A 26,542-nucleotide genomic window follows, 5' to 3' on the forward strand; every position below is an offset into this window, starting at 1 on the left:
AGGGGCTGCCACAGGCAGCTGTGAAATGGGGGAGGGCTGCCCCCTGGGCGGAACCAAAGTGGCAAGCGTGTGTGCCACCCCCGCACCCCCACACCTACCTCAAAGTCATCCGGGCAGCTCCTCTTGCTGTTGTTGTTGTTTAGGTTTTCCCGGTTGAGCAGGTTATCGAGCTGGGCTGCGGGCCGCCCCCACCTCCCGGCTCCCAGGGCCTCCTCCCTTTCCATCTCCTCCGCCTGCGGCGAGGAGCCACCCTGGGCCTGGGGGCTCCCAGGCTCTGGTTTCTTCGTCACTTCCCTCTCGCAGAGTCTGGGGCTTTCTGGGGGTGGTCTGGCTGGCTGGGACGCCTCTGCCAGCTGAGTGGCTTCCTCCAGCAGAGCGTCCCTCTCCAGATCCTCCAGGTGGACAGGGCTGCCCGTCTCGTCGTCGGGGGCCCGCAGCAGAGGGTCTGACAGTCGCCGGAAGCAGCAGGGCAGAGCGGGGCCCCCGAGCGCCCCGCTGCCCGGGAACCCAGGCGGGGGGCCAGCGGCGTCCAAGCAGGGCGGCTGGGCTTCTCGGGTGCTGTCCAGGGTCTCTGGCTGGAAGTCCCCAGGCCCCGCGGGGTCATCCCCAGGCTGCTGGAAGCAGCTGTCGTCGGCCTGCTGGCGCCAAAGCTTGTTGTGCCGCTGCTTGCTGGGGGAAGAAGGGCAGAGGAAGGTGAGCCTAGGCCAGTGCCCAGAGGGTCCCGGGAAGAAGCTGGTGGGGGAAGGGGCAGCCCAAGGCTTGGGTGGATACCAGGGGCTCACCTGGGTGAAGCCTCTCTGGGATCATTTACCCCCGAGACACTCAGGGATGATGGAAAAGGCCCTGGGACCCTAAGTCATCACGGCTCCCACATGAGTGGTCTGTGGATGGCCACATAAACAGCTTTGTCACGCGATGAGGATGCCGAAATCCTACCACGGCCCCAGTGTCCCAGCTCACTTTGGCGAACCTGGTCACACCATTTACGCTCCGTCTCTATTCCCCGCCCTCTGTCAAATAAGAAACTGAATCTTTTCCTACTTCCTTTGTAGGGAAATAATGCGGATGAAAGCAGAGAGTTGGTAAAAGTTTACACACGTTCACGTGACCACGTAAACATGTGGCTTGCTGTTGTTCTTCAGTAGCACTGCGATCGTTCATGGCCATGGGCTCTGTGTGTGCGCGCCAGGCCAGGCCAGGCCAGGCCGGGAGGGCCCTCAGATGGGGCTGGGACTCAAGGTCAAAATGCTGTGCCGCTGTGAACCTGGCCTGGAGACCCCTGGCTGGGCTGCAAACCGCTGACGGCACAAGGGACTGAAGGGCTGAAGGAACTGATGCGTCCATCCCCGCCCCTCAGCCCTGCCTGCACATCTGTCCAGCTGCTCTCCGGCTGACAGTGAAGGAGTCCAGGGATGTCCAGGCCTATTCTCCAGACCCCCAGCTGCCTCCTCAGACGCGGCCAAGACGCCGGTGGGCTTAGCCTGCAGCCTCCCCATGGCGCTGGGCAGAAACAGCTGTCAGGGAGGCCTTGGACAGACTGAGCGGAAAAGGAACAGGGAGAGTGACTGGATCCACCTGGGGTCACTGCGGACCCCTCCGTGGAGGCAGGATCACCCTGCATGGGATCCCCAGAGGCCGACAGGCCTGGGGACTGCCCCTCCTCCCCGGGCCGCCCTCTGGCTGTATGACACAGGACACCTCAACCTCCAGTGTCAGTTCCAGACTCCCCGTAAATGAGGGATCCTCTGTCCTTGGCAGGAGAAGGCAATGGCACCCCACTCCAGTACTCTCGCCTGGAAAATCCCATGGGCGGAGGAGCCTGGTAGGCTGCAGTCCATGGGGTCGCAAAGGGCCGGACCCAACCGAGTGACTTCACTTTCATGCATTGGAGAAGGAAATGGCAACCCACTCCAGTGTTCTTGCCTGGAGAATCCCAGGGATGGGGGAGCCTGGTGGGCTGCCATCTATGGGGTCGCAGAGAGTCGGACACGACTGAAGCGACTTAGCAGCAGCAGCAGCTGTCCTTTGCAGACCTTTCTCACATCAGGGTAGGTAGGTAGGTGGGTGGTGGTAGTTAGAGAATTAAAAAGCAGCTACGTCATCACTGACCAGGAGATGGGTCTACTGAAGCATCTAGATGGTGCTCATGGAAATTTCACAACAACCCTACGAGGGGGTAGTGAAAGTCGCTCAGTCATATCTGATTTTTTTACAATCCCATGGGCTGTAGCCTGCCAGGCTCCTCTGTCCATGTGGCTTCTCCAGGCAAGAATACTGGAGTGGGTGGACGTTCCCTTCTCCAGGAGATCTTTCGAACCCAGGTCTCCCGCACTGCAGGTGGATTCTTGACCGTCTGAACCATCAGGGAAGCCCAAGAATACTGGAGTGGGTAATCTATCCCTTCTCCAGGGGCTCTTCCTGACCCAGGAATTGAACTGGGGTCTCCTGCATTGCAGGCAGCCAACTGAGCTACCAGGGAAGAGTAGGAGGCAGGGCAGGGGGAATGGGGTTACTTCTTAACTCAGGAGAGGAGACTGCGGCCGGGGCAGATGGATGAGCTAGGCCTGAGCTGCCAGCTTGGCGGCAGCAGGCCCAGCTCTGCCCCTGCAGTCCCTGGGGCTGCCCTGCGGTGAAGCCTGGCATGGAGCTGGGCACAGAGCAGATGCTTAGGAAATGGGGCAGCCCCAGGCCGAGCTGCATGTGGGAGCCCTGCCGCGCCCTGCTCCCTCTAGCCGCAGAACAGCTTTCTGTGCGCGCCAACACAATCAACACAGACCCCTCCTGGAAACCGCTAATCAAACCCCAAACAATAGCTGTTTTGCTCAGACGGGCTCCCTCCACCCCCCAACCCCGAGGCAGGATTTCTGGCTGTGGAAGCCAACCCTGGACCTGGACCTGAGCGCGGCGGGGCGGTAGGGCTCCTGGAGCCTGGCTCGGCCCGTCGGTTCTTCCCGGCACATGGTCACCCACCTGGCGTCCAGGATGCCTTCATACTCAGACAGCTGCCTCATAAAGCCCGCATTGGGGCGCGTGATGCTGCGTTTCTGCTTCACATAGTTGTAGGCTTTCTCCAGGGTCCAGCCAAATTCCTTCATCGCATAGGCTATGACGGTGGAAGCCGAGCGACTGACGCCCATTTTGCAGTGGACCAGGCACTTGGAGTGGTTCCTCCTGCAGCGGCAGGGGCGGGGGTCAGGGAGAGAGGGCAGAGCTTACACAGCTGCATTCTCTCAGGTTCCGTGAGACAGATATTTTTAAAACAAAAAACCCTGAGGTTATCTCATTACCCAAACCCTCCGAGGTCCTGCGAGTAAGGTAGCAGGTGTCCACAGGCCCTCAGAAAGAAATAACTTGGCTGCCAAATCGATTAGCATATAATGGGAAATCGAGACGGAGCTCTCCAGCCAGGCCCAAGTTTGGCAGGGAGAGAACTGAGGGACAAAGCAGGAGTCTTCCTGGGTTGGCTGGGATGGGCTGGAGGACCAGAGCCCCTTGGGCAGGAAGCAACTGGGCAGCAGCAAAAGGAGTTATCTGCAGAGCAGATGGAGACAGGGAGTGGGTTACTGCAGAAAAATGGGGTCAGCGGACTGAAAGCTCCAGGGTCCCAGGAGAGAGAGCGCCTCTGCAGACAGGAGGGTCAAGGAGCCACCAGAGAAAGAAGCCAAAGGAAACAGACGGGCCGATAGGTCTTTTGTAAGGAGACGGTACGGGTCCAGGCAGGGTAGATTTAACAGACACGGCAAGGCCAGGAACACTGTTGCTTTAGTTGTCGCTGCTCCAAGAAGGTGAGGGGGAACAGGCTGGGGGGCGGGGGTGGGCACAGGCTGGGGAGGCCGCGCCTGTGAGGGTTTATTGGTACAGGAGGTAGGGCGCCAGCCTCCTGTTTACGTTAGAAGCAGCCCACCTGTCAGGTGGGGACAGGCTCGCTTCCTTTACCCCAGGCTTGAAATTCATCCTTGGATCTGAGCTTGTTTTTTTTGGACTGCTGAAGTCTATGCCCCGGGAACCCAGGGGAACTAAGATTTGGTCTCACATCACGGAGCTCTGAGCTGGAGGGGTACAAAGCAGAAGTGGTGGGTGTCTCTTGATAGCACCTCAAGAGTTGTTTCCTGCTGGTCCTACTTCAGGGAGACAGAGGAGTTCCTTGGGAAGGTAAGGTGAGGACAAGACAGGCTGACACTGGTAACAGGCTTGAGGGCAGAGGGGGATGGTCGATCCCATCCTACGTGAACGGGAGTCCAGCGAACTCAGGTGGAGGCGGCCACAGCTCCAGGCACTTGTCCGAGCAGATGTCTGGGCAGATTCCTCAGGGCAGCAGCCCCAAAGGTCCCCTGAGCCATGTCTGGCCCGCATGCCCCCCTCTCTCCTCCAGCTCAGCAACTCCCCATGGGCAGAGCGCCTGAGAGCGTGCGCTTGATACAGAAGCTGTGCCTGGAGCCAGAGCTGATGATGAAATGGGGGCCAAACGGCACGGCGGGTGGGAGAGAAGGCGCCCGTTTGGGGCCCCGGAGAAGATGAACGTCTGGGCCCTTCCGGTGCCTGCGGTGCTGTGCTCTACAAGCAGAGGACTGGGACGCGCTGCTGGCCCTCGAGCCAGGAGGGGGCTGTGTCTGGGGTCCCCGTTAATGTCTGCCCGCCCCGTGGCCGCCAGTCGGCTTCTTCCCCAGCCTGGGTTCTCTGGCTGCTCCGCCCACTTACTTTGCTTTGTTTATAAAATGGTACGCCTCGTTCCAGTGGGCGAGGAGGTCTGTGGTCTCTTCATCATAGACTCGGATGTTATGGTAGGCAAATAAGCCAGGGAAAAAATTATCTATTTCTCTAGTGACGTTTAAAATATAGTCAACACTGCAATGAGAATAAAAAGATAAAGAACAAATTTGGAGAATCAGAACGAGGATAGACAAAAAACAGAGCAATAAAAAATTGCGCAGGTAAAATTAGATAGTCAATGGGAATTTGCCGTGTGCCTCAGGAAACTCAAAGAGGGGCTCTGTATCAACCTAGGGGGTGGGGCGGGGAGGGAGACGGGAGGGGGGTTCCAAAAGGAGGGGATCTGTGTGTACCTATGGCTGATTCATGTGGAGGTTTGACAGAAAACAACAAAGTTCTGTAAAGCAATTATCCTTCAAAGAAAAAAAAAAAAAAAGATAACACAAAAGAAAAAAAAACTGTGCAGAGAGAACATTAAATACACTTTTATAAAAGATCTGTGTTTTCATGGCAGAATTTCATAGCGGGGTTGTTTGGTTTTTGTTTTTGGTTTTTTTTTTGGTTTTTTGTTTGTTTTGAAAGTGAAAGTCTGTTGCTAAGTCATCTCCCATTCACTGCAACCCCCTGGACTGCCTGCCAGGCTCCTCTGTCTGTGGGATTCTCCAGGAAAGAATACTGGAGTGGGTTGCCATTCTGGTATCTTTTAAATGCCCTCTGTATGATGAGAATATATGTTTGTGATAAAAAACAAATTTCTGCATTAAAAAACTTATAAAAAGAAAGTTTCATTCAAAGCATTGTCAAGCAATGTTAATTCTAGAAATTCATCATATGTATTATTTAAACACATTTTTTAACTCTCTTGATTCAAAATTCATAACTGTTAAGAGTATACAGAGGCTTTAAAAAAAAAAACCCAATGTCTCCACTTTTAAGTAGTTAAACTGAATATATCCATCCATTATTTATGCCCTTGGGAATTGCCTTAAATCCTTTTTCAAACAAGACAGGCTATAAATAAATAAATAGTCTGGAGGGTTTGCTAACCCAGTTAACCCAGGTTCTATAGTTCTCAACTTAATACTTACATTCCTGGAAGACCAAAATTTCAGGAGTTTGAAAACACCTCAAATAGATCTCATAAGAGAATACTTATAAATGCTTTAGAAAAAAAAGAAAAACCTTTAAAATCACTTATTTATTCCCAGCAAGATAAAGCATAGATAGGATCACCCTCCACTTCAAGATCCCTTTCTGTTGAAAGAACACATCTTAACCAGTAGCTCTGAAGATATATTTTAAGATTTGTTTAGTCTTGACTTTTAAATGCAGTAATTCAAGAATGCCATCATGTCAGACACAAGGATGGTGATTTTGTGGCTGTGTTGTTTTTTAAAAAGATGTCCAGACACTTGTCCTTAAAGGTCTAGATTTATACATTTTTTTTATTCCTGCTGCCGAGCGTTTCTCAGACTGAGGCGTAGGTTTCTGGCCAATATTGAGTATCTAACTGCAGGTGTCAGGCTCAGAAGTACCACCTCAGATAGAACCGGGAGTGGTCCGGGAGCACTGCTGACTGGCTCACAGGCACTGGGATGCTCAGCATCCCTGCCAGGCAGTGGGGCGTTAGGAGGGGGCTCATGGCCCTCCCAGCATCCAGGCTGCCCTGTACAGTTCGAGGGTGGCTTAGAATCGTTCTCCCTGACACCCACATTTCCAAACCCCAGTGACATCTAAAGCCCCCGAGTTATTCAAGGAGGTGGCATTTCGAAGCACATCTGGTTTAGCTATGCCAATCAAGCAAGCCAGCAGCCACGTTGGAGACTGGGGTGCGGGCAATTCCGGGCGGGCGGGTGGGCAGCACCAGGGCTCGGCCTCGACGGGATGGCCGAGCTGAGTTTCTAAGCTGCCTGGAAGGACGAGGGAAGACAAGGGGAGCAGACTCACCCTGAGCCCTGCAGCTCCTCCAGGTTGGATGCATTCCATTCAGAGCCCTGGGGGACAGATCACACAGACCCCTGTGAGTGTTGCACATCAGCTCAGGGCTGCCTGCGGGATGCGCGGTGTGCGCCAGCCCTGAGGGTGCTGTGGAATCTCGACAGCCCCTGGCCTCGGAGGAAGCCAACTCAAAGAGGCCGGTATCAAGGCAGGCTCCTGGAGAATTCAAGGCATCGTCGGGGAGAAGGGCAGGTCAGGAAACCCTGCCCCCTCCCCCTCACCACTCCTTTTCCTAGGTCTCCGGCAGGCCCGGGCACCAGAAGCAGTGACCTCTGACCTCCCAGGCGGGAGAAGGCACTTCTACACGCTGCTCACTGCAGGCAGGAATGGGTTTACGTTTTCTGGGAAGTATTTGGCAATGTTAAAAAAGTTCCCACCCTCTGACCTAGAAATTCCACTTACAAAAGGCTACCCCAAGGAAACACCCAGAATTCACACAGGAATGTATGTATAGGGATATTTACAGTTATTTATAATAACATATCAGCAGAAATCATCCATGGGTTCGACAAGAAGAAATCAGTAACACAAATGATAATGGGTCCATGTGATGGAGCCATTGAAATAAATCCTACTTTTGCAGGGTATTTAATGACACAGGGAAATGCCACATAGTGAAAAAGGGTTTTCTAAAGCAGAATATAAAACTACAGAATCAACTAGTATGGTTCCTTTCCTTTTCTTTCTCTTTTTAAGAAGTTATAAATGCATTAAAAAAAAAAAAACCCAAAAGACAGAAAAATAAACATTCCAGAGTATAACAGTGACTGCCTCTAGATAGTCAAATTGAGAATGCTTTTTCTTCCTTAGACTTGTATTTCCTGGTGGTGATTCAGTCATTCAGTCACGTCCGACTCTCTGAGACCCCACGGACTGTACCTGACAGGTTCCCCTGTCCATGGGATTTCCCAGGCAAGAATACTGGAGTAGATTGCCACTTCCTCCTCCAGGGGCTCTTCCCAACCAGGGATCAAACCCACATCCCCTGCACTGCAGGTGGATTCTTCACTGCTGAGCCATGAGGGACGCCCCGTTATGTTTCCTGACCATCTGTATCATGTTTCTGTTTTTTTCTAGCTGCTCTGTGCAGCACACAGGATCTTAGCTCCATAACCTGGGACTGAACCCGAGGTCCCTGCATTGGGAACTCAGACTTCCCTGGACCATCAGGGAAGTCACACGTTGTAACTTCGTATTTTAAAAATGGTTTTCTAAAAAAACAAACCCTCCATTTCCAAGCAGGCAAAGAATACAGAAGGGGAAAAAAAAAAAAACAAAGATTAAAAACACCACTTTGCTCTTCGGAAATGTGATGGACACAGAGTCACAAGAGCGGCAGCACCCTCGTGGTCTCCCTATAAACTTCCCTTCCCGAGAGGGCGGACCCTCCGGAGGCAAGGGCCCCAGTGGAGCTGGCAGTGTGCGGGCAACTAGCTGGATTTTTCATACTGGAGGGAGAGGCTCAAATATAAAAATTCCTTTGGTATCTCTCATGGAAAAAGTGACATAAAGCACCGAGCCACACTGGAAAAAAATAAGAGAGCTCTGCTGCGGCTGTGAGTATCCCCTTGCCGTGATCACCACCTAGTGGAGAGACCAGCCGAGGTGCCTCTGGCTGTATGGCCATCAGGGAAGATAACCCACTTCGCAGGGAGAAGAGTAGAGACAGGACTGCTTTCAAGATTTGGGCTTCAAATCCACACATTTGTAACCAATTTACATATATACTACATTAAATATTTATAGATTGGTGTTATAGATCAATATATAAAAACATGTTAAACATATTTACTCCATTAAGTATACAGCACAACATACACATTTGGGGAACTACTGATAACTTCCTACAGGCAGAAAACAGTCGGTCACCAACATGTTCTCTCATATTGCTCTCTCATAATCTCTCATATTCAGCAGCCAATATGCTCTCTCAACTTTCCCAAGGAAGTGATTTCTGCTCTGACCATGGCTACCATTTACGAGTGCCTACAGAAACGACACTCGGTGTTTAAATACACACTAACTTAAGCTTCGTAAAGGTCCGCTGAGCTACGTGGGTGCTTGCTCAGTCACTCAGAGTGACTCTGTGACTCTTTGCGACCCCACAGACTGTAGCTGGCCAGGCTCCTCTGTTCTTGGGATTTCCCAGGCAAGAATACCATTTCCTCCTCCAGGGTATCTTCCCAACCCAGGGATCAAACCCTCCTCTCCTGAATCAACACTGAGCAGCCTGGGGAGGCCCTTCTGCCCTGAGGTATAGGATGAAGGAAAAGTGAGGCCAAAAGGATTGCTCCCAGGCATCTAGCTGGTCAGGCTGTGGAATGGGAACCTGTGTGTGGCTGGCGGGGGCAGAGGGGAGGGTGGTTTCCAGTCTCCATCATGCCCTGCAGACCCCTCACTAAAGGAACGTGCCTTCCTCTACGGTCCCCCTGACTTTGAAAACGTGCCAGTTGCCTTCTATGGAGATTGACAGCTTTATGAAAATCTGAGCGAGAGATGGGGTGGAGGGAGCGATGGATGTGCAGACCCTGCTGGCTGTGTGTCAGCAGGGTCTGCTCCCCCCACGGGCTCTGGGAGCAGGGCCGGGGCAGCCGTGTGCACCAGCAGGGAGGGCGGGGGAATGCTGCCTCCTCTACCTTTTCTCAGTCCTAGGACGCCGAGGCCTGATTTTGGGGTTGGGCATGTGTGCTCCCTTCAGTAACTGGGCTTTTTTTTTTTTCCTTCAGCCCGCAGACCATTTGGAGGGGGTTTCTGGTAGTGACCAAGGAAGGCAGGAAGGTGGCGTGTGTCTGAAAAGGGCAGCCAGCCGCCTACGCCAGAGAGCTTTTCAGACAACTCCCGGCAGCTCAGCTGGGAGCCTCGGCTCCAACATCTAGCTCGGGGAGCAAACTAGTAGGCTGCAGGCCAGAGAAAAGGGTCAAGAGGGGAGTCCCCGTAAAGTCCGGACGGAGGCTCCAGGAACTCAAGTTTCTCCCCCCTCATCATCTGCTGCAAGCTCCAGACAAATCCCGGTCTGATTTACATCCCCCGCCCCGAGCCAGGCCCCGCCGGGCGCTGTGCCTCTTACGAGATAAAGATGGTCGAAGATGAGAGAGGGCTTGTCCATCTGTCCCAAGATAAGGAGCATCTCGTTGTCTATAAATTCCTTGAATTCTTTCAGGTTACAGTTCATCTGTTTCTCTAATTCATTACGAATCTGCAGAGTGGAAAATATTAGAAGGGTTTAAAAAAAAAACAAAAAACCCACAACAAACCAGTTCCTTCAGAGAAGTCAAGTCACAACATGAACTATGATGTTGCTGTTTTCAGTCTCTTGGTCATGTCTGACTCTTTGCAACCCCTTGAACTGTAGCCCCCCAGGCTCCTCTGTCCATGGAATTTCCCAGGCAGGAACACGGAGTGGGTTGCCATTTCCTTCTCCAAAGGATCTTCATGACCCTGGGATTGAACCTGTGTTTTCTGCATTGGCAGACGTATTCTTTACCTCTGAGCATCCTGAGAAGCCCAACTGTGGCTGTTTTCAAAGGAAGTCTTTGGGGGCTTTTTTCAAGAGTCATCACATATACATTTAGACATACCGAACACACGTGTGGGTGGCAGGAAAACAGGCTACATGGCCTCAAAGTGACTCTGACTGGGGGACGTTTATTATTTCAAAGAAGGAATCTGATTCCCTGGGATCTTTTCTACTGAGCTGAAAGCACTTAATGCTTTTCCAATGCTCAAATCTATCACCGTGAAAATGTAAGATCAATTTCATCTTGCTTTGGAAGATACCATGATGGGCTTCATTATGTATTGTTTCATAAAAAGACTGTTTTGTATACTGTCAACCTGTTACTGAATTCAGCTGTTACTATAATTCACAGCATTCCGCCAACAAAAAGCAACAAGAAGAAGAAAACTAGTGATCCACAAAAACATTAAAGGGAGGTTTTACCTGGCTTTGGAAGGATTTTGTTTTACACGCACTAATTTGTAAACAGATCGTATGTGACTTTTACAATGGCAGCTTCAACCTCTCGGATCTACCCGACTGGAAGCAGGGACACCCACAACCTTGGCCTGCCCAGCAGGGACACGCTCTTACCTCTTTGGACGTCACGTTCTCCAGGTCTTGACTCATCATGATGCTCCGGAGTTTGGCTTTGATGAGACGCTCCGTCCTCTCCCCTTCGGTCGGCCTGGGGAGAAGTCGTGTTTAGGGATGTGCAGAACTGGAGGAGGCCTGTGGTCGGCGTTCACAGAAACCCCAGCTGCGCCTGGGCAGCACGGAGCACGGCTCGGGCACGTTCTCCCTGGGGCGGGGATGTTCCCAGGGGGCTGCCGGGGGGGACAGCAGACCGAGGATGCAAACGGTGGTGGCGAGGCACACTCACTCCTCATGCGGGTCTTTAGAGCCCCAGACTCGCAGGGCTGGAGGCTGGAACCCCGGGGCCCTCAGGCAGCCCGTGGCCCAGCTGTATCCAGCTCCTGTTACCCCCTTACACATTCAAACAGAACCAACATCTGCAAGCCTCCCTGCACCTTCTACAGGCCAGCCTGATCCTGACGCTGGGACCACACGGACCGACCAGGACAATCCCTCTCGCATGTGACGCGCCTTCATTATACTTGAAGGCACGTATTCTCGCCAGTGCTCTAGTAATTTCTTGGAGGCCTCGTACACATGGCTTCTGGTCCTCCCCACATTTGCGGGGCTCCCCTCCCTGAGGAACAGCACACTCAGGACGAGGAGCTTACAGGAGAGAAGCGGCGGGCGGCTCCCTCCTTCGGGACTAGAGCTGAGTGTGGCAGGGCACCTCTGCGTTCTGAGTGGCGGCCCCAGGCCTGCTTTCACGCAGTTGTGTTTCGGGACCCAAGGGACCAGACGTTACATTCATCTTATAAACATATTCACTCTTATAAGCAGAGGAAGAGGCTTTGCAAACCCTGTCTGTGGCCCTGGGGAGGAGGGGCTGGAGCACCGGCATGGGGAGGCTGAGGAAGTTACGGAGCCGCTCCCTAGACATGCATTCACACCTGAATTCATCTATAATTTCCAAAGGGGGAATGGAAGTCACAGATCCTCCTCCAGCCAAACACAACCCCAGGGGGCTGCAGGTCAGGAACCCCTGACGGGGCTGTGACTCTGTGCGGCCCGGGGTCTGGGGGTCCGGGTACTCACTTGTCTGCAAACAGGGCGGGGGAGTCGGGCCTCGTGGATTCGAGGTCCTGCATGGCATTCCACTCGTTGATGCAGCTCTGCTCGGAGCCGATGCAGCTCTCGTAGTAGGAGGCCCAGAGCAGCGCCACGCCCCCCGGGAAGTAGTTGTGCCGCCGCGCCACCTCGCAGGCCTTGTGCAGGACCTGCAGGGCAGACCTGGGGCCCGGGGAGGGGAGAGGGTCAGGGGCAGGAGACACGAGGGGGCCGCACGGCCGCCAGGCCCCTCTGCAGGTCTCTGGGACACGGGGCAGCGACCCCGAGGGCCAAGACAGCACCCATCATCAGCCCCAAGGAGGGAACAACAAAGCTTCCTAACTCGCCCAGTCAGGCAGGCTCCCAGGTCATGTTCCAGCCGCAGTGGGCTCCCAAGGACGGATCCACTGCTGGGGCTGCGGTTACCTTGAAGGCAGGGACCCCAGTTTAGCAGAGCAGTTGGAAGGAAAGTTTCCTCAACACGCGGCACAGAGGTCTGGTTGTGTCCTCAGTCAGTTAATTTTCAGCTCCCTCCCATCAATGTCAGAACAGCTTAGATGCTCAGATTTCCTAGGGAAATGAGTTCTAGAAACTAATTTTAATATGAGAACTGCAGAAGAGGTTTGGGAAGGCAGCGGGGCAGAAAAAACGAAACTGCAGACGCATATGGTAGCAGCCAATTTACTTATCCTTTTCCTACTTCTTTTTACAAAAATATGGGCTGAGTATTTCTCAGTGAATGAGGTGGATCAGGTATCAGTGAAGGGCGGACAAACGAGACCTTGGATGGAAAAATTATCAGAGAATAAATGGCTACAGTGAACAGTGTGTGGGGGGCGTCCCTTAAAAGGCTGGACACAGAAGTACCACATGATCTAGAAATTCCACTCCTAGGTACATTCCCCAAAGAGCTGAAAGCAGGGATTCAGCAGATACTTTGTCCGCCAGAGGTCACAGCAGCTCTATTCACAGACGCCAAGAGGAGGAAGTAACCCAAACGTCCATCGAGAGACGAACAGATAAACAAAAGCAGTGTATCCATATAATGAACTTACCGTTCAGCCTTAAAAAGGAATGAAGTACTGCAACATGGATGAACCCTGAAAGCATCGTGCTAAGTGCAAGAGGCCAGACACTGAAGGACGAATACTGTATGGCCCCATTTATATGAGGGACCCAGAATAGGCAAACTCAGAGAGAGAGCGAAAGATAGAGGCTACCAGGGGCTGGGAGAGGGGACAACGGGGCATTAATGTTTAGTAAGTGCAGAGTTTCTGTTTCAAGTGATGAAAAATTCTGGAAATGGACAGCGATGATGGGTGCACAACACTGTTAATGTATTTAATGTCACTGAACTGCAACCTTAAAAAGTGCTTTAATGGACTTCCCTGGCAGTCCAGTGGTTAAGCTCCCAATGCAAAGGGTGTGGGTTCGACGCCCCTGCTTGGGGAACTGAGATCCCATGTACTGCACAGAGTGGCAAAAAAAAAAAAAATGCTTAAAATGGTAAATTTTATAGTACATGTATTTTGCCACACACATAAAATAAACATACCTAAATGTGCTTCTAAGGAGATGGGGCTTTTTAATTTGTGCTGTCAGCTAGGAAAATATGTGTAAGGAGTTAAAAGTCCCTAAAACCACACTTACCACATGGCCTGGACAGACACAGGCTTGAAGACGTGCATCCTCCCGGCGGTGCTGACGCTGAACCCACTGAGGATGAAAAACAGAAGACGGCGTGGTGAGAAGGCGGGGCCCCCAACCACAGCACTGCCAGGCGGCGGCGGACACCCCGAGGACAAGTCTGTCTCACCCTGTCTGACAAGGGACCGCTGGCCACAGAGACAAGGGCAAAAGCCAAAAAAAATGAGAGAGACAGGTCGGAAGACTGGCTTCTAACCCACCAACGCAAAGTCAGCCAAAAACCGAAAGCCCAGCAAAGGGAAACCCCAGCAGTGGACACTCTCGCTTCACTTGCCCACCCCGCTCCCCAACTTCTGGCCCCACACACACTATCTAGGTTCTCTTTTTTCATTAGGGTCTTAGGTACAGGCATGTGGGATCTAGTTCTCTGACTAGGGATCAAACCAGGGGCTCTCTGCATTGGGAGCTTGGAGTCACAGCCACTGGACCATCAGGGAAGTCCCCATCTGTGTTTTTCAGAGTTGCATAACAAACACATTAAGGAAAGATAAAAGTTTAAAAGGGAAATATATATGGCAATTCCTTGGAGGTTCAATGGCTAAGGCTCCTTGCTTTCATTGCGGGGGCACAGGTTCGATCCCTGGCTGAGGAACTAAGATCTTGCAAGCTGCACAGCAGGGCCAAAAATTTTTTTTAAAGTAGACAAATAAAAATTAAAAAAAAATTAAAAAGTAATTGTAAGCCCATGTCTTCAGTAAATCTAATTTTAATTTTTCCCTCCCAGTTTTATCTATGCAGCCACATAACTTTTCTTGCTGGAATCTCAGTGGAGATCACTTCCTCTCCTGCTTCTTCCCACTCGTGGCCGTCCCTGAGGTCCCCCCCACCTCGCTGCCGCTCTCAGATCTGGACCGCCCTCTGGCCCTGGTCTACGAGCCCAGGCCCGTTCGGATGATTCCTCCTCTGCAGCGCCCCCACATGGCACCTGAAACACCACTGCACCTGTTGCTTCTGTGTCTTCCCTCAGCCCCCAGAGACCGGGAAGTCCAGCCGCACCATATTCACCCATGCACTTGCAAGGACCAGCCCCAGGGAGGGCACACGGCGAGTGTTCATTTAACAACTCAAGGCAAATGAATGAACGTCTGTTTAATGCTCATCTTGAACTTCATACAGCAGACGATCTCCCAAAAAGTAGAATGTTTCTGTTGGTACCTCATGACCCAAACTCCCTTCTCATTAGAGGTGTGTGCGTGCTCAGTTGTGCCTGCCTCTTTTCCACCAAATGGACTATAGCCAGCCCGGTTCCTCTGTCCACGGGATTTCCCAGGCAAGAATACTGGGGTGGGTTGCCATCTCCTCCTCCAGGGGATCTTCCCAACCTAGGGATCAAACCCATGTGCCCTGCATTGGCAGATGGATTATTTGCCACTGAGCCCCAGGGAAGCCCAAACCCCCTGGTAACACGTCCCAAAGGGACCGTGCCTTGTGTGCCTCGCGGGAGGGCAATGATACTCCCCTGACGTCATAAACATGTCACACACGAGAGTCTGTTAATGATTATCCAATGTCCAAACTGACTCGTGTTTCAAAGTCTAGGGTGAAAGAAGCCTTTCTAAAGAGATCTCCTTACCCATCTCCATCGAGGTGGATTTTTGTGTCGCTCCACAGTCGGAGAACCATTCCGATGGTACAGCTTTTACTACACAGGAGGGAAGAGGAGATATCTGGAGTTAGGGTCCACCCTCCTGCACGAGGCCTTCCCTCGCTGTGTCTCCACCCAGCTGGTCCAGTTCACGGGGAGGAACCACCACGTGCCCTGGGTCCGGCTGCCTAGGGGTGGATCTGAACGCAGGGACTGCTCACCACTGAATTCCAGAAGACGCGGGCCTGGGATGGCCACAAACCTCAGCTTAGAGACAGTCACGGGGAACCACGACTCATAAATGCCAGGTCTGAGCTGCAGCTCTCGGGGGCCAGGAGCAACCAGCTGACCACACGCCCGCAGTGCAGCGGGGGTGAAGCCGACAGCAGCAGGCACATGCCTGGCATGAGGCTACACACAGCTTGGGCGGCACAGGAAAGTGGTGGCAGCTACCCTCCGTCTCCTGTCCTGGGGTGGCGGGGGTGGGGAGAGTGCCAACACCAGGACTGGGGTTCGCTTCTGGACCTCTGCTTCTGTACCTGCTGTGCAGCTGGTGTTTTAAAATTCAGCTTCATCTGCTTTTTTTTTTGCCCATCCCAACAGCGAAACGATACCTGACCACTTCAGAGCCTGGCATTGCTGAGAAACACAGACGGAAAGAAAGGGTTTTATCAGAGGGTCTCCTCGGATCACTATGAAAATTCTTCAGGCATTTGAAAAAGAGTCGGCTTGTGAGAAACAGCCATCACTGCCAGGGCCAACTCAGACCACCTCTGGGGACCCTATACGGGCATCTCTGCTGCGGGCTGACAGACCCCAAGGGAGTATGTCTATGCATACAAAGCCACGCACACGGCAGTCCTCGGGTTTATGAAACCCACTCATCCTCCGAGTATCAGCAGCCGTGGGGGATCTTTTCAAACCCTGTGCTTCTGTATCTGCCTTCCTGTTACTTCATTTGCTTGTAACAAGCAATGGAGTCTTGGTCGCAAGGGTGGGGCTAGCGGCAGCCCCCTCGCAACAAGAGGAGACAGCATGGTCTGCCTCTACAGCTCGTGGTTTCTGATATCAATTCTGCCTGAAATGCTCTTCCAACGCACCCTCTGACCTGCCCCAACCCCGGACTCACCTGACAAGCCCACTCGTCCTCTAAGACTCGGCTTAGCCATCGCCTGCTTCTGAAGGCCTCTGGCAGGCTCCCCACCAGGCCCACGCCTCTCCTGGGTCCCCACGACCACCCCACGCTTCTCCATCACTGGGCACGCCACCCTGACTTCTGGTGACGGCTCTCTCCCCGCTGAGCTTACAGGCTCCTTGAGGCCGAGAACCGTGGATGCTGGTGCAGCCCTGTGTGCCTGGATTGAGGCTGTTGCCTCATACTCAGGAGAAGGCAAATGCATGGCTTGCTTAGTGAAGGGCAGGTTAATGAGGAATAAAGGGAGTCTCCTCTAGTCCAGCTTTAACAAATTCAGGTTCTGCAATGACCTCACTCGCATTAACTTCTCCGAGATTTAAGGAGAGTCGTTCACCTCCATTTCACACACATAATAAGGTCTATGATATAACTATAGAAACTTGGCCTCCAGTTATTGGGAAATTCCCAACCTCTCTTCAAGCCTCTGACCCAGGACCCATCAACAAGTACTTGGGAATCCACGGGGTATTAATACTGAATCAGGCCCTTGATATAATGCCCATCAATCACATACTTCCATATGGGATGGTCGGCCTGGAAGGCGCCTTCCTGCTTTACCTGGTCCGGCTCCTGCTTGCCCTGGGGTGTTCACCACAGCTGTCACCTCCTCCAGGAAGCCCTCCTGGTTAAGGTGCCCTCTTCTAGGGCACCCCTGGGACCCAGGGTTAAATCTCTAAGCAGAGAGTAGACCCTAAGCTCTCAGAGCAGAGACTGGACCAGCACAGCACATGAAAGCTAAAACGAGGGGCTCCACAGTCCCCAGGGCCTGACCACCTTGTCAGCTACTGTCCCCACTGTGGGTGTGGGGCCCCGGAAACCTTTTTCCAGCAGAAACTCCTGGCCCTGTTGCAGAGGGGAGCCACCGTGCAGAGCAGACTCACCTCTCCTTACTGGAGAAGTCGACTCCCAGCAGGATACTCTCCTCCGTGTCCTGGCGCCCGCTGCTGTCAACCACCACCATGTAGCGGACCCGCTCCGCCCAGGCACTCTCCAAGCGCACGGCCTAGATGGGTGGACATGCTCTCATCGGCCTGCCTTTCCAGGCGGCCGCCCCTTCCTCCACCAGCCCAAGACCAGAGACTTTTGTTTTTATCTTTCCTCTGAATTTTGGAATTAAGATGAAAGTCTTATATCTGGTTATTATCCCCAGCATGCGGGACAGCACTTGGCTCAGAGAAGACCCTCAAACTTCGTTAAATATAGGTGAACAAATAAAACCCAGAGAAAGACGATTCCAGCTCAGCACAGACTGACCCAGAGACCTTATCCATCCTTTCCTGCACCTTCTGGGGACAGAGGAGCAGATGGGGATTTGGTCTTAGTGAACAGCTTGGGAGAATTTGCTATAATGTAAGAGAGCCAACCCCCCCCCCGCCATTCCCTGACCTCTCTTCCAACTCTTGCTTGTCAATAAGTGCCTACCAAATGTCACAGTTAAAAATGAAAACTTGCCACTCTCGTCTCTTCTTACCAGCTTGATTCTATCTTCACAGCGCAGAAGGTTGATCATGACTTGAAGATGCTGAGGCAGGTCCCCTGTTGGATGAATGGAGAAAGTTTAAAACAGGTCACCCACCTACTTTCTAGGCAGACACCCAGGAGAGGCTGGTTTTTGAGGGTCTGGCAGACCTAGACTTCCCTTAGTACACTCCAGAATACTGCACAATGAGCATGGGTGAGAGTTCACTGCCAGGTTTTTTAAAGTTGCTTTTGTTTTATGAACAAAATGCAATGTGGATTTTTTTTTTTAACATACAAAATCTGAAAAATACAGACAAGCCAAGAGGAGAAACGTTATTAAATTCAAGCAAACGTGACTTTGTGGGGGGTGGGGGGAGGGCAGCAGAAACTATAGACACAGATGAAGAGAGGGATTTGCTGAGGGCTGGTCTGAAAGAAAAAGGACTTGGGGTTATTTTCCACTTAAAGAATCTGCCTTCAGTGCAGGAGACATGGGTTCAATCCCTGGGTCAGGAAGATCCCTGAGAGAAGAGAATGGCAACCCATTCCAGTATTCTTGCCTGGAGAATCCCAAGGACAGAGGAGTCTGATGGGACTACAGTCCATGGGGTCACAAAGAGCTGGACATGACTGAGTGACTAACACACACACACCACTTTCCATAAGAAAGGGTGAAAGACACGACTTCTATAAGCAGGAGGGGAAATGTTTTAAGTCACTCCACAGAGAGCAGGTATGTGCTGGGTACCCAGAGATATAATTTGAGTAAATAGCAATGGCATTCTTTTTTTTCCTGCTAAAAATCATATACTCTTTTTCTGTTTGTTTCCCCTGGGTAATTGAAAACAGATGGGAATCCAGGGTCAGCCTCCGAACATCACTGAGTGGCCGCAGGGTCCCTGGGGATGCCTCTGGGCTGCAGGGAGGGGAAGAGAGTTTCTTGGAGGTGGTGAGCCTCCAAAGCCATGCAGGATCCAACCCACAGAAGGGCTGCGTGTCCCAGGCACAAGGGACCCCTAACTGAGCTTCCTAACTAGTAAGTAGGGAGGGTGGTTCCAATGCCGCTTTTTTCCCCAGCTTATGTATATTTCAAATATGTCTGTGTGGGGTTCTTCCTGAAGAAATGGTTCAACTGTAAAGATGCTGATGCAGAAGAAAAGTACAAGGAGTAATTCACAGAAAATCCATAATCATTTCAGGTTGTGCAACACTGCTAAGAAACAATTATCTTAAGAAAAAAAAGAGCCTACAGATTATAATTAGAACCCAGAGGGATTAACCCACCGGATGTGTTCCTTTTTTTTTTTTAAACTTGCTTTTCCCATATAATTTTTTTAAGTTGGTATGCTGAATTTTCATTTTTTTATTTAGTTCAAGAAATTTTTCTTTTTTATGGCCATGTGGTGTGTAGGATCTTAGTTCCCTGACCAGAGATTAAACCCCTTGCACCCTGCCGTGGAAGTGCAGAGTCTCAACCACTGGATGGCCAGGGAAGCCCCTGGACATGTTCCTTTGGCAAAAAGCATCTTTTTAACCTTAGAGAAGGTTGACAAATGATGTGCAAACGGCACTTCCAGCCTCAGAGAGGAGTCAGTTTGTTGGAAACCTGCCCCCTTGTCTTCCCTCTTCCAGGATCCCACAGAGAACACCACCCTAGGCTGGCACCACGCCCATGAGGAATGACGTGAGGGGACGATGCTCGCTCCTTTTCTCCACCCAATGGCACGCTCACCTGTCGTGTCATCAACGTCAGGATGGCACACACCCACCACGGCTGGTTCCCGGCTCGCCTGGGCGCCCCCACCACCTACCCCGAGTCACGGAAGCACACTGAGGAAGGCGGACCCCAGTCCCCTGTCTGATGAGTGGCTCAGTGAAAACGAAGCTTTCCACACAGATAGCGGCCTTTCAGTGGGGCTGTCTGCTGAGACGTGGAATTGCTGACAGAGAGAAATCCCAACCCCGGGCCTGGCAGCCTCACACAGTCTCTGCATGTTAAAGTGCTCAGTAAGCACTTGCAAAAAGAAAGCAGAGAATGTGAGTCTGAAGTACAGGTCGGCCCTGGGAAGGAAGCGTCTCGGCCCGACTGGACTGAGCAGAATTACTTAACGCGTAGAGTTAAGCCGCAACGGTCCTCAGCTTGGCACGGGGCTTGCTTAGGGCCTGCGGGTCATCTGGGGGACTTGCCGTGAAGTCCAATGTGTGCCTGACCCACAGTCATGTACTGAGCATCTGTGGCCGGTGGGCAAGCCCCGCTTTTTTGAGCTCACTGACCCCCCCAGACCCCAGGGCAGAAAAGCCAACACATCAGGCTCCCTTCCCATTCTTGTGTTACCTTCCAGAGATGCACCAACCGGCTGGAATGAGGGATTTTACAAGACAGTTTTGTAGCCACTTCCCCAAGATTGCACACAGTATGCAAATACTCATTGAATTTGAGGAAGGAGACATTTAATACTTAGGGAACAAAACTGAGCATTGGCTTTGCTTACGCGTTATGGTTAAGCCACGAACGACAGTTTACACTCCTAACAGGGCAGAACTGCTGCAGATTAAGGAGCAAAGGTTCTGTTTGTGGTTTTATTGTACCAGCAGCCACTGTAGCAATAATTACAGCTAAGTAGGCAGAGCACCTAGGAGAAGGTAGACCTGTTAATGTGCACAAATTGTAAATTTCTCGTCATCTGAGTTACCGATATTTGATGCCCATTGTAAAGATTAGGAGACCAAGGCTCAGAAATTGACTCTGAAAGTTCTGCACGCTTGCAGAACTGGGATTAGAAGCCAGGTCTGTCTGGCTCCAGAGCAAATATTCTTTCCACAAAACACACTGTCTCCCTGTGCAGAAGGATTGTTTACTTAGCTTACGACAGACCTAAATCTTGATTATAAATACCGGCATGTGACAATATTGACTGAGCCTTAGGGTTTGCTATAAAATCTAAGACAGGAAATTCTAGCCTAGGGACTCAGCTCCCAGATGAGGCTTGATTGACTTGAGGTTAGACAAACAAGATGACTGAAGCGACAACAGAACTGGCCCCGACTGCCAGCTCCTTTGATTCGCTGTTGTTCTGAGAGGCGAGGTCTTTCCAGTGCCTATTCAGACGTGAGCTGCCCATCCAAGAAGCGCCTGGAGACACTCCCCACTGGCTACAAAGATCCACTTGTACGCAAATGCCTCCCTAATCCTTTACTCCCAAATACCTTCAGGTTCAGGGTCAAGTCACCTAAGAAAACCAGTCTTATTACTTTGTTCTTGTTCGGTCACTCAGTCCAACTCTTTGCAACCCCACAGCCTGCAGCAAGTCAGTCTTCCCTGTCTTTCACTTCCTGGGCATTTCTTTTCTTTTTTTGAAAGGTGTTTTTTTTGTTTTTTTTGATGTAGACCATTTTTAGTCTTTATTGAACTTGTTACAATATTGCTCCTGTTTCTCTGTTTTGGTTTTTTGGTCACAGGCACATGGGATCTCAGTTCCCCAACCAGGGACTGAACCTGCACCCTCTGCATTGGAAGGCAAAGTCTTAACCACCAGACTGCCAGGGAAGTCCTTGTAGACATTTCTTATTTCCTTGCTTTTGTGCCTCAGTGAGTATTTGGTTTGATCCCATGTTACAATTTCTGTCTACTTCCAAAAAACCAACCCACCATTAAAGAATAAAGACTTCCCACCCCAGTACGTGCCCAAGGTTTGTAAGAAATTCCCCAAATGAGAGCTTTCCAAATGCTCAGAGCAATGACAGACTAGACATCCAGCACCCCAAGGCAGTAATTTTCAAGGGGACAACATCTGGCTATAAGGTGCTCTGGTGCATTCGTTAAAAAGGCATGTGAAGAAAGTGAAAATTAGCTGCTTAGTTCTGTCCAATTCTTTGCAACCCCGTGAACTACAGCCTGCCAGGCTCCTCGTCCATGGAATTCTCCAGGCAAGAGCAGGCAGCCATTCCCTTCTCCAGGGGATCTTCCCAAACCGGGGAATCAAACCCGGGGTCTTCTGCGTTGCAGGCAACTTCGTTATTGTCTGAGCCACCAGGAGGAGCCCAGGATACTGTAACTTAAAATCTGCAGTTAACTGATAGACTGAGTAGGGAATCTACATCCAAACAGAAAGCTGCTGACCTTCTTATATACACACGCGTGGTCAAAGGGGTGCTGGCTCCCAGTGCCGTCAGGAAGACACACATGGCCTCAAGAAGAGAGCCTCTAACCTGCACCTGTCATTACCAACCTGTGCTGCGCTATTTCCCTGGCCTTGAAAACCAGCCAAGTGCTGAACGCCAGTGCTGGAGGGTTGCTCTGTGGCACAGAAGGTAACTCCCTGGGTAAGAGCATCAGTTTAGAGCCATCACCTGCATGCTTGTGGGGGTGCTGAAGACTCCGCTGGCCTTGAGGGCTGCTTCCCTGCTGTAGGAAGAGGGCTGCTCCTTTCACCATGAAAAAGCTCTCACTTAAGCTGGGGAGAGAAAAAAAAAAAAACACAGAGCACAGTCAGGCTGGAATTCACAGAGGAAAACGGGCAAAGACGAGCTGCAGACGGAAAGCTGGAGAGTGGCACAGAAACACGCCAACGGGCTGAAATAGTTCCTACGGTGACTTCACACAGGACTCCCTGCTGCTGGAGAGTTTACGGGATAAAGGGGGATGCTTCGGCTACAACACCTGAGGGTCTCCGCGGGCACCTCCGGCGCCCGGAGCCCCTTTCTGCAGGACGCTGTGAAGGGACCCCACTGTAATATCATGTCTTCTGGAAACAGAGACCGACTCTCTGATGAGCAGAGGATGGCTCCTTTTGTGAATTTTTCAGACTTTTGCTGTTGATCTCTGCCCCCAGCGCTCTGAACTTTTAACAGCCTCACTGCTTCCTGGAGTCTTCGGTTTACAGAGCATAAGGAAGATGAAATCACACTTTCACTATCTGTTTGCATCTTAAAAAAAACGGTGGCTGTGTCCGCTGTTCCCATAGAAAAGCTCGAGTTAACCCAGTGAACTTCTCAGCAGAGGGAATCTTTGGTCTTGTTACTTTAACAGGCAATAATATCCATAGTCAACATGTGATTTTAAGAATTACAATAAAAAATTTAACTTTCATGACTTGGCTACCAAGAAAATCTTTAGCTTATATAGAAATCCTGCCTGTATGAACTGATAGACTATATCAGCTACTAATTACCACCAATGACTTAGAAAAAACCATCATCTCTGAAAACTACACATAAGACACACCAAAATTATTAATAGTGCTAAGGTTATCTTCCTTCTACTTCTTAGCATCTTCCAAATTTACCGTATTGAGCAAATATTAACTTTTGTAAATGATATTTTAACTTTCAGAGTCATAAGGCAAAAACATTTCATTTTTATTCATTTATCTGTGAAAGATCACAGTTCAAATTATAGGGAGCTATATATATCATTCATTCTCTCTTGAGCAACCAATTAACATATTTGATTGAAAGAAAAATCTCTAAGAAACAGAAGCACTTTAAAAAAAACAAAAAACAAATCAATTCTTGACTGAAACACAAGGACATCTTGTGTAACATAAAACAACAAAATCATCACTGCCCAGGACAGCTAAAGTTGGTAGTTAAACATTCTCATCCTGGAATATTCAGCTAAGTCTAAAATACAACTCCAGGAGCTAGGAAACCTCACCGCAGGGGCCAGTGTCAAGTCAGCAGTTTCTGGAATTGAAAAAAAAAAACGGTTATCTTCCATACTGTGAAGACCGCCAACGAAATCTGTTCGTTTTTCTGCCTCGCACGCTAAAAAATCACGACGGCTCAAATAGCAAACGTTCAGGTTTTAGTTCTGCCCCTCTTATCCTACTGCCAACTGGCTTCATCTCTTTGCTATGGGCAACAGCTCACACCTGGACGGCGCTTCTTCACCCACCGTCACATGCTGCCAAGTCACGCTTTCCACCCTGTGCGTCCTGTACGTGTGAGGAGCCTAGGACTATAAATAATGGAAGAAGCAAGAGGCACCCTTTCTGTGAGTCTCACTTACCCACGGCAGGCAAAAACCTCGTTAGCATCCATTGGCCGACAGACAACCCAGGCTGTCTAGTTCGAGCAGACGGCGGAGACCTGCCCCACGCTTTTCTACCCCTGAAACTTGTCACTCACCCTTTCCTTAAAATCTTACAACTGAGTTTGTTTTCTGAACTATGCTGTTTTAGGTAAGACACGGATCACTTACTACCTACTTTTATCGCTGCCCGAGAGACTCCAACAAAACGCATGAAACTTCAAACAGCAATCAGTTCATCGAAGGAGCTGGCAGGGGGCAGGCGGGGGGAAAACTCTGCAAGGCATCATCAACCTTTTTGTTCATAAGTTTAAAAAAAAAAAAAGGAAAAAAAAATCCATAGTGACCAGAAACCTGAGCCCTCTGGAAACAGCCAGCCACTGACGGTGACCTTTGCCTTGAAAATCATGGGCAAAAATTCCCCTTGGTTTCCCTTATATTTCCTTGGGGGTGGGGGTGAGGGGGGGGGTGGAGGAGGAACAACACAAAAGAATAGGCTGGTTTTATCCCGTGATCGCTTTCGAGGCCCGTTGTTCCTCAGTGTTTCTGAGGCTGTTACAGAATCAAGAGCCTTGAGGCTACATGTCAATTCACGGGGCTGTGTGCCTGGGCTCCCCGGGAACACTCTGCCTCTGTCCTCCTCTGTGCAGGGTGAGATCTGAAGCGGTCAGGGTGAGATCTGAAGCGGTAGGCGGGGAGGCTCAGAGAACACATCCTCCCCAGCCTCGGAGACGGCCCCGCGGCTCAGACAGTAAGCAGATGGGGCACAAGGAAAAACCCTCTCTGGATGACTCCCAGGGCCCAGAGGCCACAGAGCCCGGCAGTCATGGGACCTATGAAAATGACACACGGATATTCTTTATGGCCCTGCTTCCCGTCTTCTGCTCTGAGCTCACCAGAGCCTCACTCGCCCACTGGGTGGCTGATGTGAGCAACTGTCTCCAGGAGCCAGGGCTCTGACACCACACGGTCCCCGGGTTCATCAGTCTCCAGACACCCCCACTTTGGGAATGGTGCACCTTTTCTAGGTTCTCTGGATGAGGAAAACACATCCACAAACCACCCATCCTCATTCCAGCAAAATCAGCCTTTTCCCCAAAGATGCTGGTCCCCAAAAAGACAGCTTTTTAGACTAAAGCTCTGGGAAGTCAGATGCAGGCAAACAAAACGGAAATGTTTCCCTCAGTCGCCTTGAGAAAATCCCAACAGGGATTAAGAACAAGTTCAGCCCCCCTCCCTCCCTACCTTCATCCTCGCCGCTTTTTATCTCCATGATACAGAGGAGTCTCAGAGGCCGGTTTTAGGAGATGACGTGGGGTCATAATTTGTACAGGGCACTGCAAACAGACAGGGTCCTCCGGAAAATCCCACCCTCCGAGCAGCAACAGCCAGTTGTCACCCAGAAACCGAGACGCGGGAGGGAAACAGAAATCGCGGTGGTGATACATACTAGGTTTGCTGGAAGCCTCTGAGGAGCAGGAGGAGGGGGCGGTGGCTGGCTGGAGAGGCAGATGTCAGCACCACAGAAGAGGTCCCCGACCGCCTGCCATGGTCACATCGTGTGATCTGAACGGCCCCCAGCCCCTGGCCTCCCCGCTCCCTGGAGAAGGATGGATGTCCAAACAGGAGGCTGGACGGAGCCCTCCAGGGAAGCAGCAGAGTGCCCGTCCTGATGGAAGGAAGGATGGCGTTCCCACCCAGAGAGCAAACGGCTCTGCTGGAACCCTTGTCCTTCCCTGATATTTGGGTTTAAAAAAGGCCCTTGTCCCTGCCTATCCTGATGAAAGAGGGCTATTCAGAGGGAGCAAAACAGCTGAAGTTCCTCTAATCACTTTTACTCCTACGGCTTTTTGTGGGCCTCGGGAACAAGCGATAGGGTGTGCATTAGAAACTGCGGGGAAAAACAGCTGGCGGCCCAGAAACCCGCCCCATTCTCGTTCAAACCGACAGACTGAAGATTTCTGTTTCTTTCAAGTCACCATCCATTCGCCCAACAGGGACTGGGGGCAGCGGCCATGGTTATTGGGTGTTTTTTAAAAGCACAGACACGTCCTGGAAGTCCTTCGGTCGTGCTAACTGCTCCTTGAGGAGGCAGATCTGGGGTGTGTGTGGGGGGGGAGCGGTATTCCAGGTAGAGGGAAGGGGAGGGGCTCTGAGAGAGGGGCACAGGGTGGGCTTCGCAGGAAGAGCAGGTGGGTGTCCCAGAGGGTGGGGACGAGACGCTGAAACCCACCTGGCGGAAGCCAGCTCTGCTTTTACTGCTTCTTTTGGCAGAGGAAATATTGACGTTAAGAACGCAACTAACTATATACGATGCCAGGCAGGACGGGTTAAACTCCCCGAGAAAGGAAGCCTGGAGGGCTGGAAGAAAGTGCGTCTGAGCGGCGGGTTCGGCAATGTTCTGTGAAGGAAGGGCACCGAGAGACTTCTGGGAGGGCCTCACCTGCAAGGTTCTCCCAGCTCCCGAATGATAAAATTAACCTGCACAAGAGGATCAAGTGAAACACGCGCTACGATCGCTCTTGCTCTGTGGTTGAGGAAACTTCAGCCGCAAGAGCATAATCTTTATGAGATAGGCTGAGACCCATGTCTCTCTGGCCCATGCCCACCTTCTTAATCCCTGGAGCACCCTCGCTGCTGCCCGTCCCAGAGAGAGGACCAGAGTGGAGACCCTGC

General features: G+C 51.3%; 1 protein-coding gene across 2 annotated transcripts in view; it reads right to left on the reverse strand.

Annotated features, from left to right (window-relative positions):
* SSH1 (slingshot protein phosphatase 1) overlaps nucleotides 1-26,542 on the reverse strand; it is a 55,629-nt gene that overhangs the window by 7,507 nt on the left and 21,580 nt on the right. Inside the window, exons 3-14 of one of the 2 annotated variants that reach the window (XM_043901541.1) lie at nucleotides 22,186-22,289; nucleotides 17,846-17,910; nucleotides 17,256-17,377; nucleotides 15,168-15,236; nucleotides 13,538-13,603; nucleotides 11,876-12,070; nucleotides 10,799-10,892; nucleotides 9,776-9,904; nucleotides 6,658-6,704; nucleotides 4,699-4,845; nucleotides 2,971-3,171; nucleotides 99-669 (exon numbers count right to left, since the gene is read on the reverse strand). In XM_043901541.1, the coding sequence (XP_043757476.1) occupies nucleotides 99-669; nucleotides 2,971-3,171; nucleotides 4,699-4,845; nucleotides 6,658-6,704; nucleotides 9,776-9,904; nucleotides 10,799-10,892; nucleotides 11,876-12,070; nucleotides 13,538-13,603; nucleotides 15,168-15,236; nucleotides 17,256-17,377; nucleotides 17,846-17,910; nucleotides 22,186-22,289 (1,810 nt within the window). Of the gene's footprint in view, nucleotides 1-98; nucleotides 670-2,970; nucleotides 3,172-4,698; nucleotides 4,846-6,657; nucleotides 6,705-9,775; nucleotides 9,905-10,798; nucleotides 10,893-11,875; nucleotides 12,071-13,537; nucleotides 13,604-15,167; nucleotides 15,237-17,255; nucleotides 17,378-17,845; nucleotides 17,911-22,064; nucleotides 22,087-22,185; nucleotides 22,290-26,542 lie in introns of those variants that run through there. The other variant, XM_043901542.1, reaches the window with a different exon arrangement.

This window comes from Cervus elaphus, chromosome 5 (genome assembly GCF_910594005.1).
Source record: "Cervus elaphus chromosome 5, mCerEla1.1, whole genome shotgun sequence".
In the NCBI taxonomy this organism is placed as follows: Eukaryota; Metazoa; Chordata; class Mammalia; order Artiodactyla; family Cervidae; genus Cervus; species Cervus elaphus.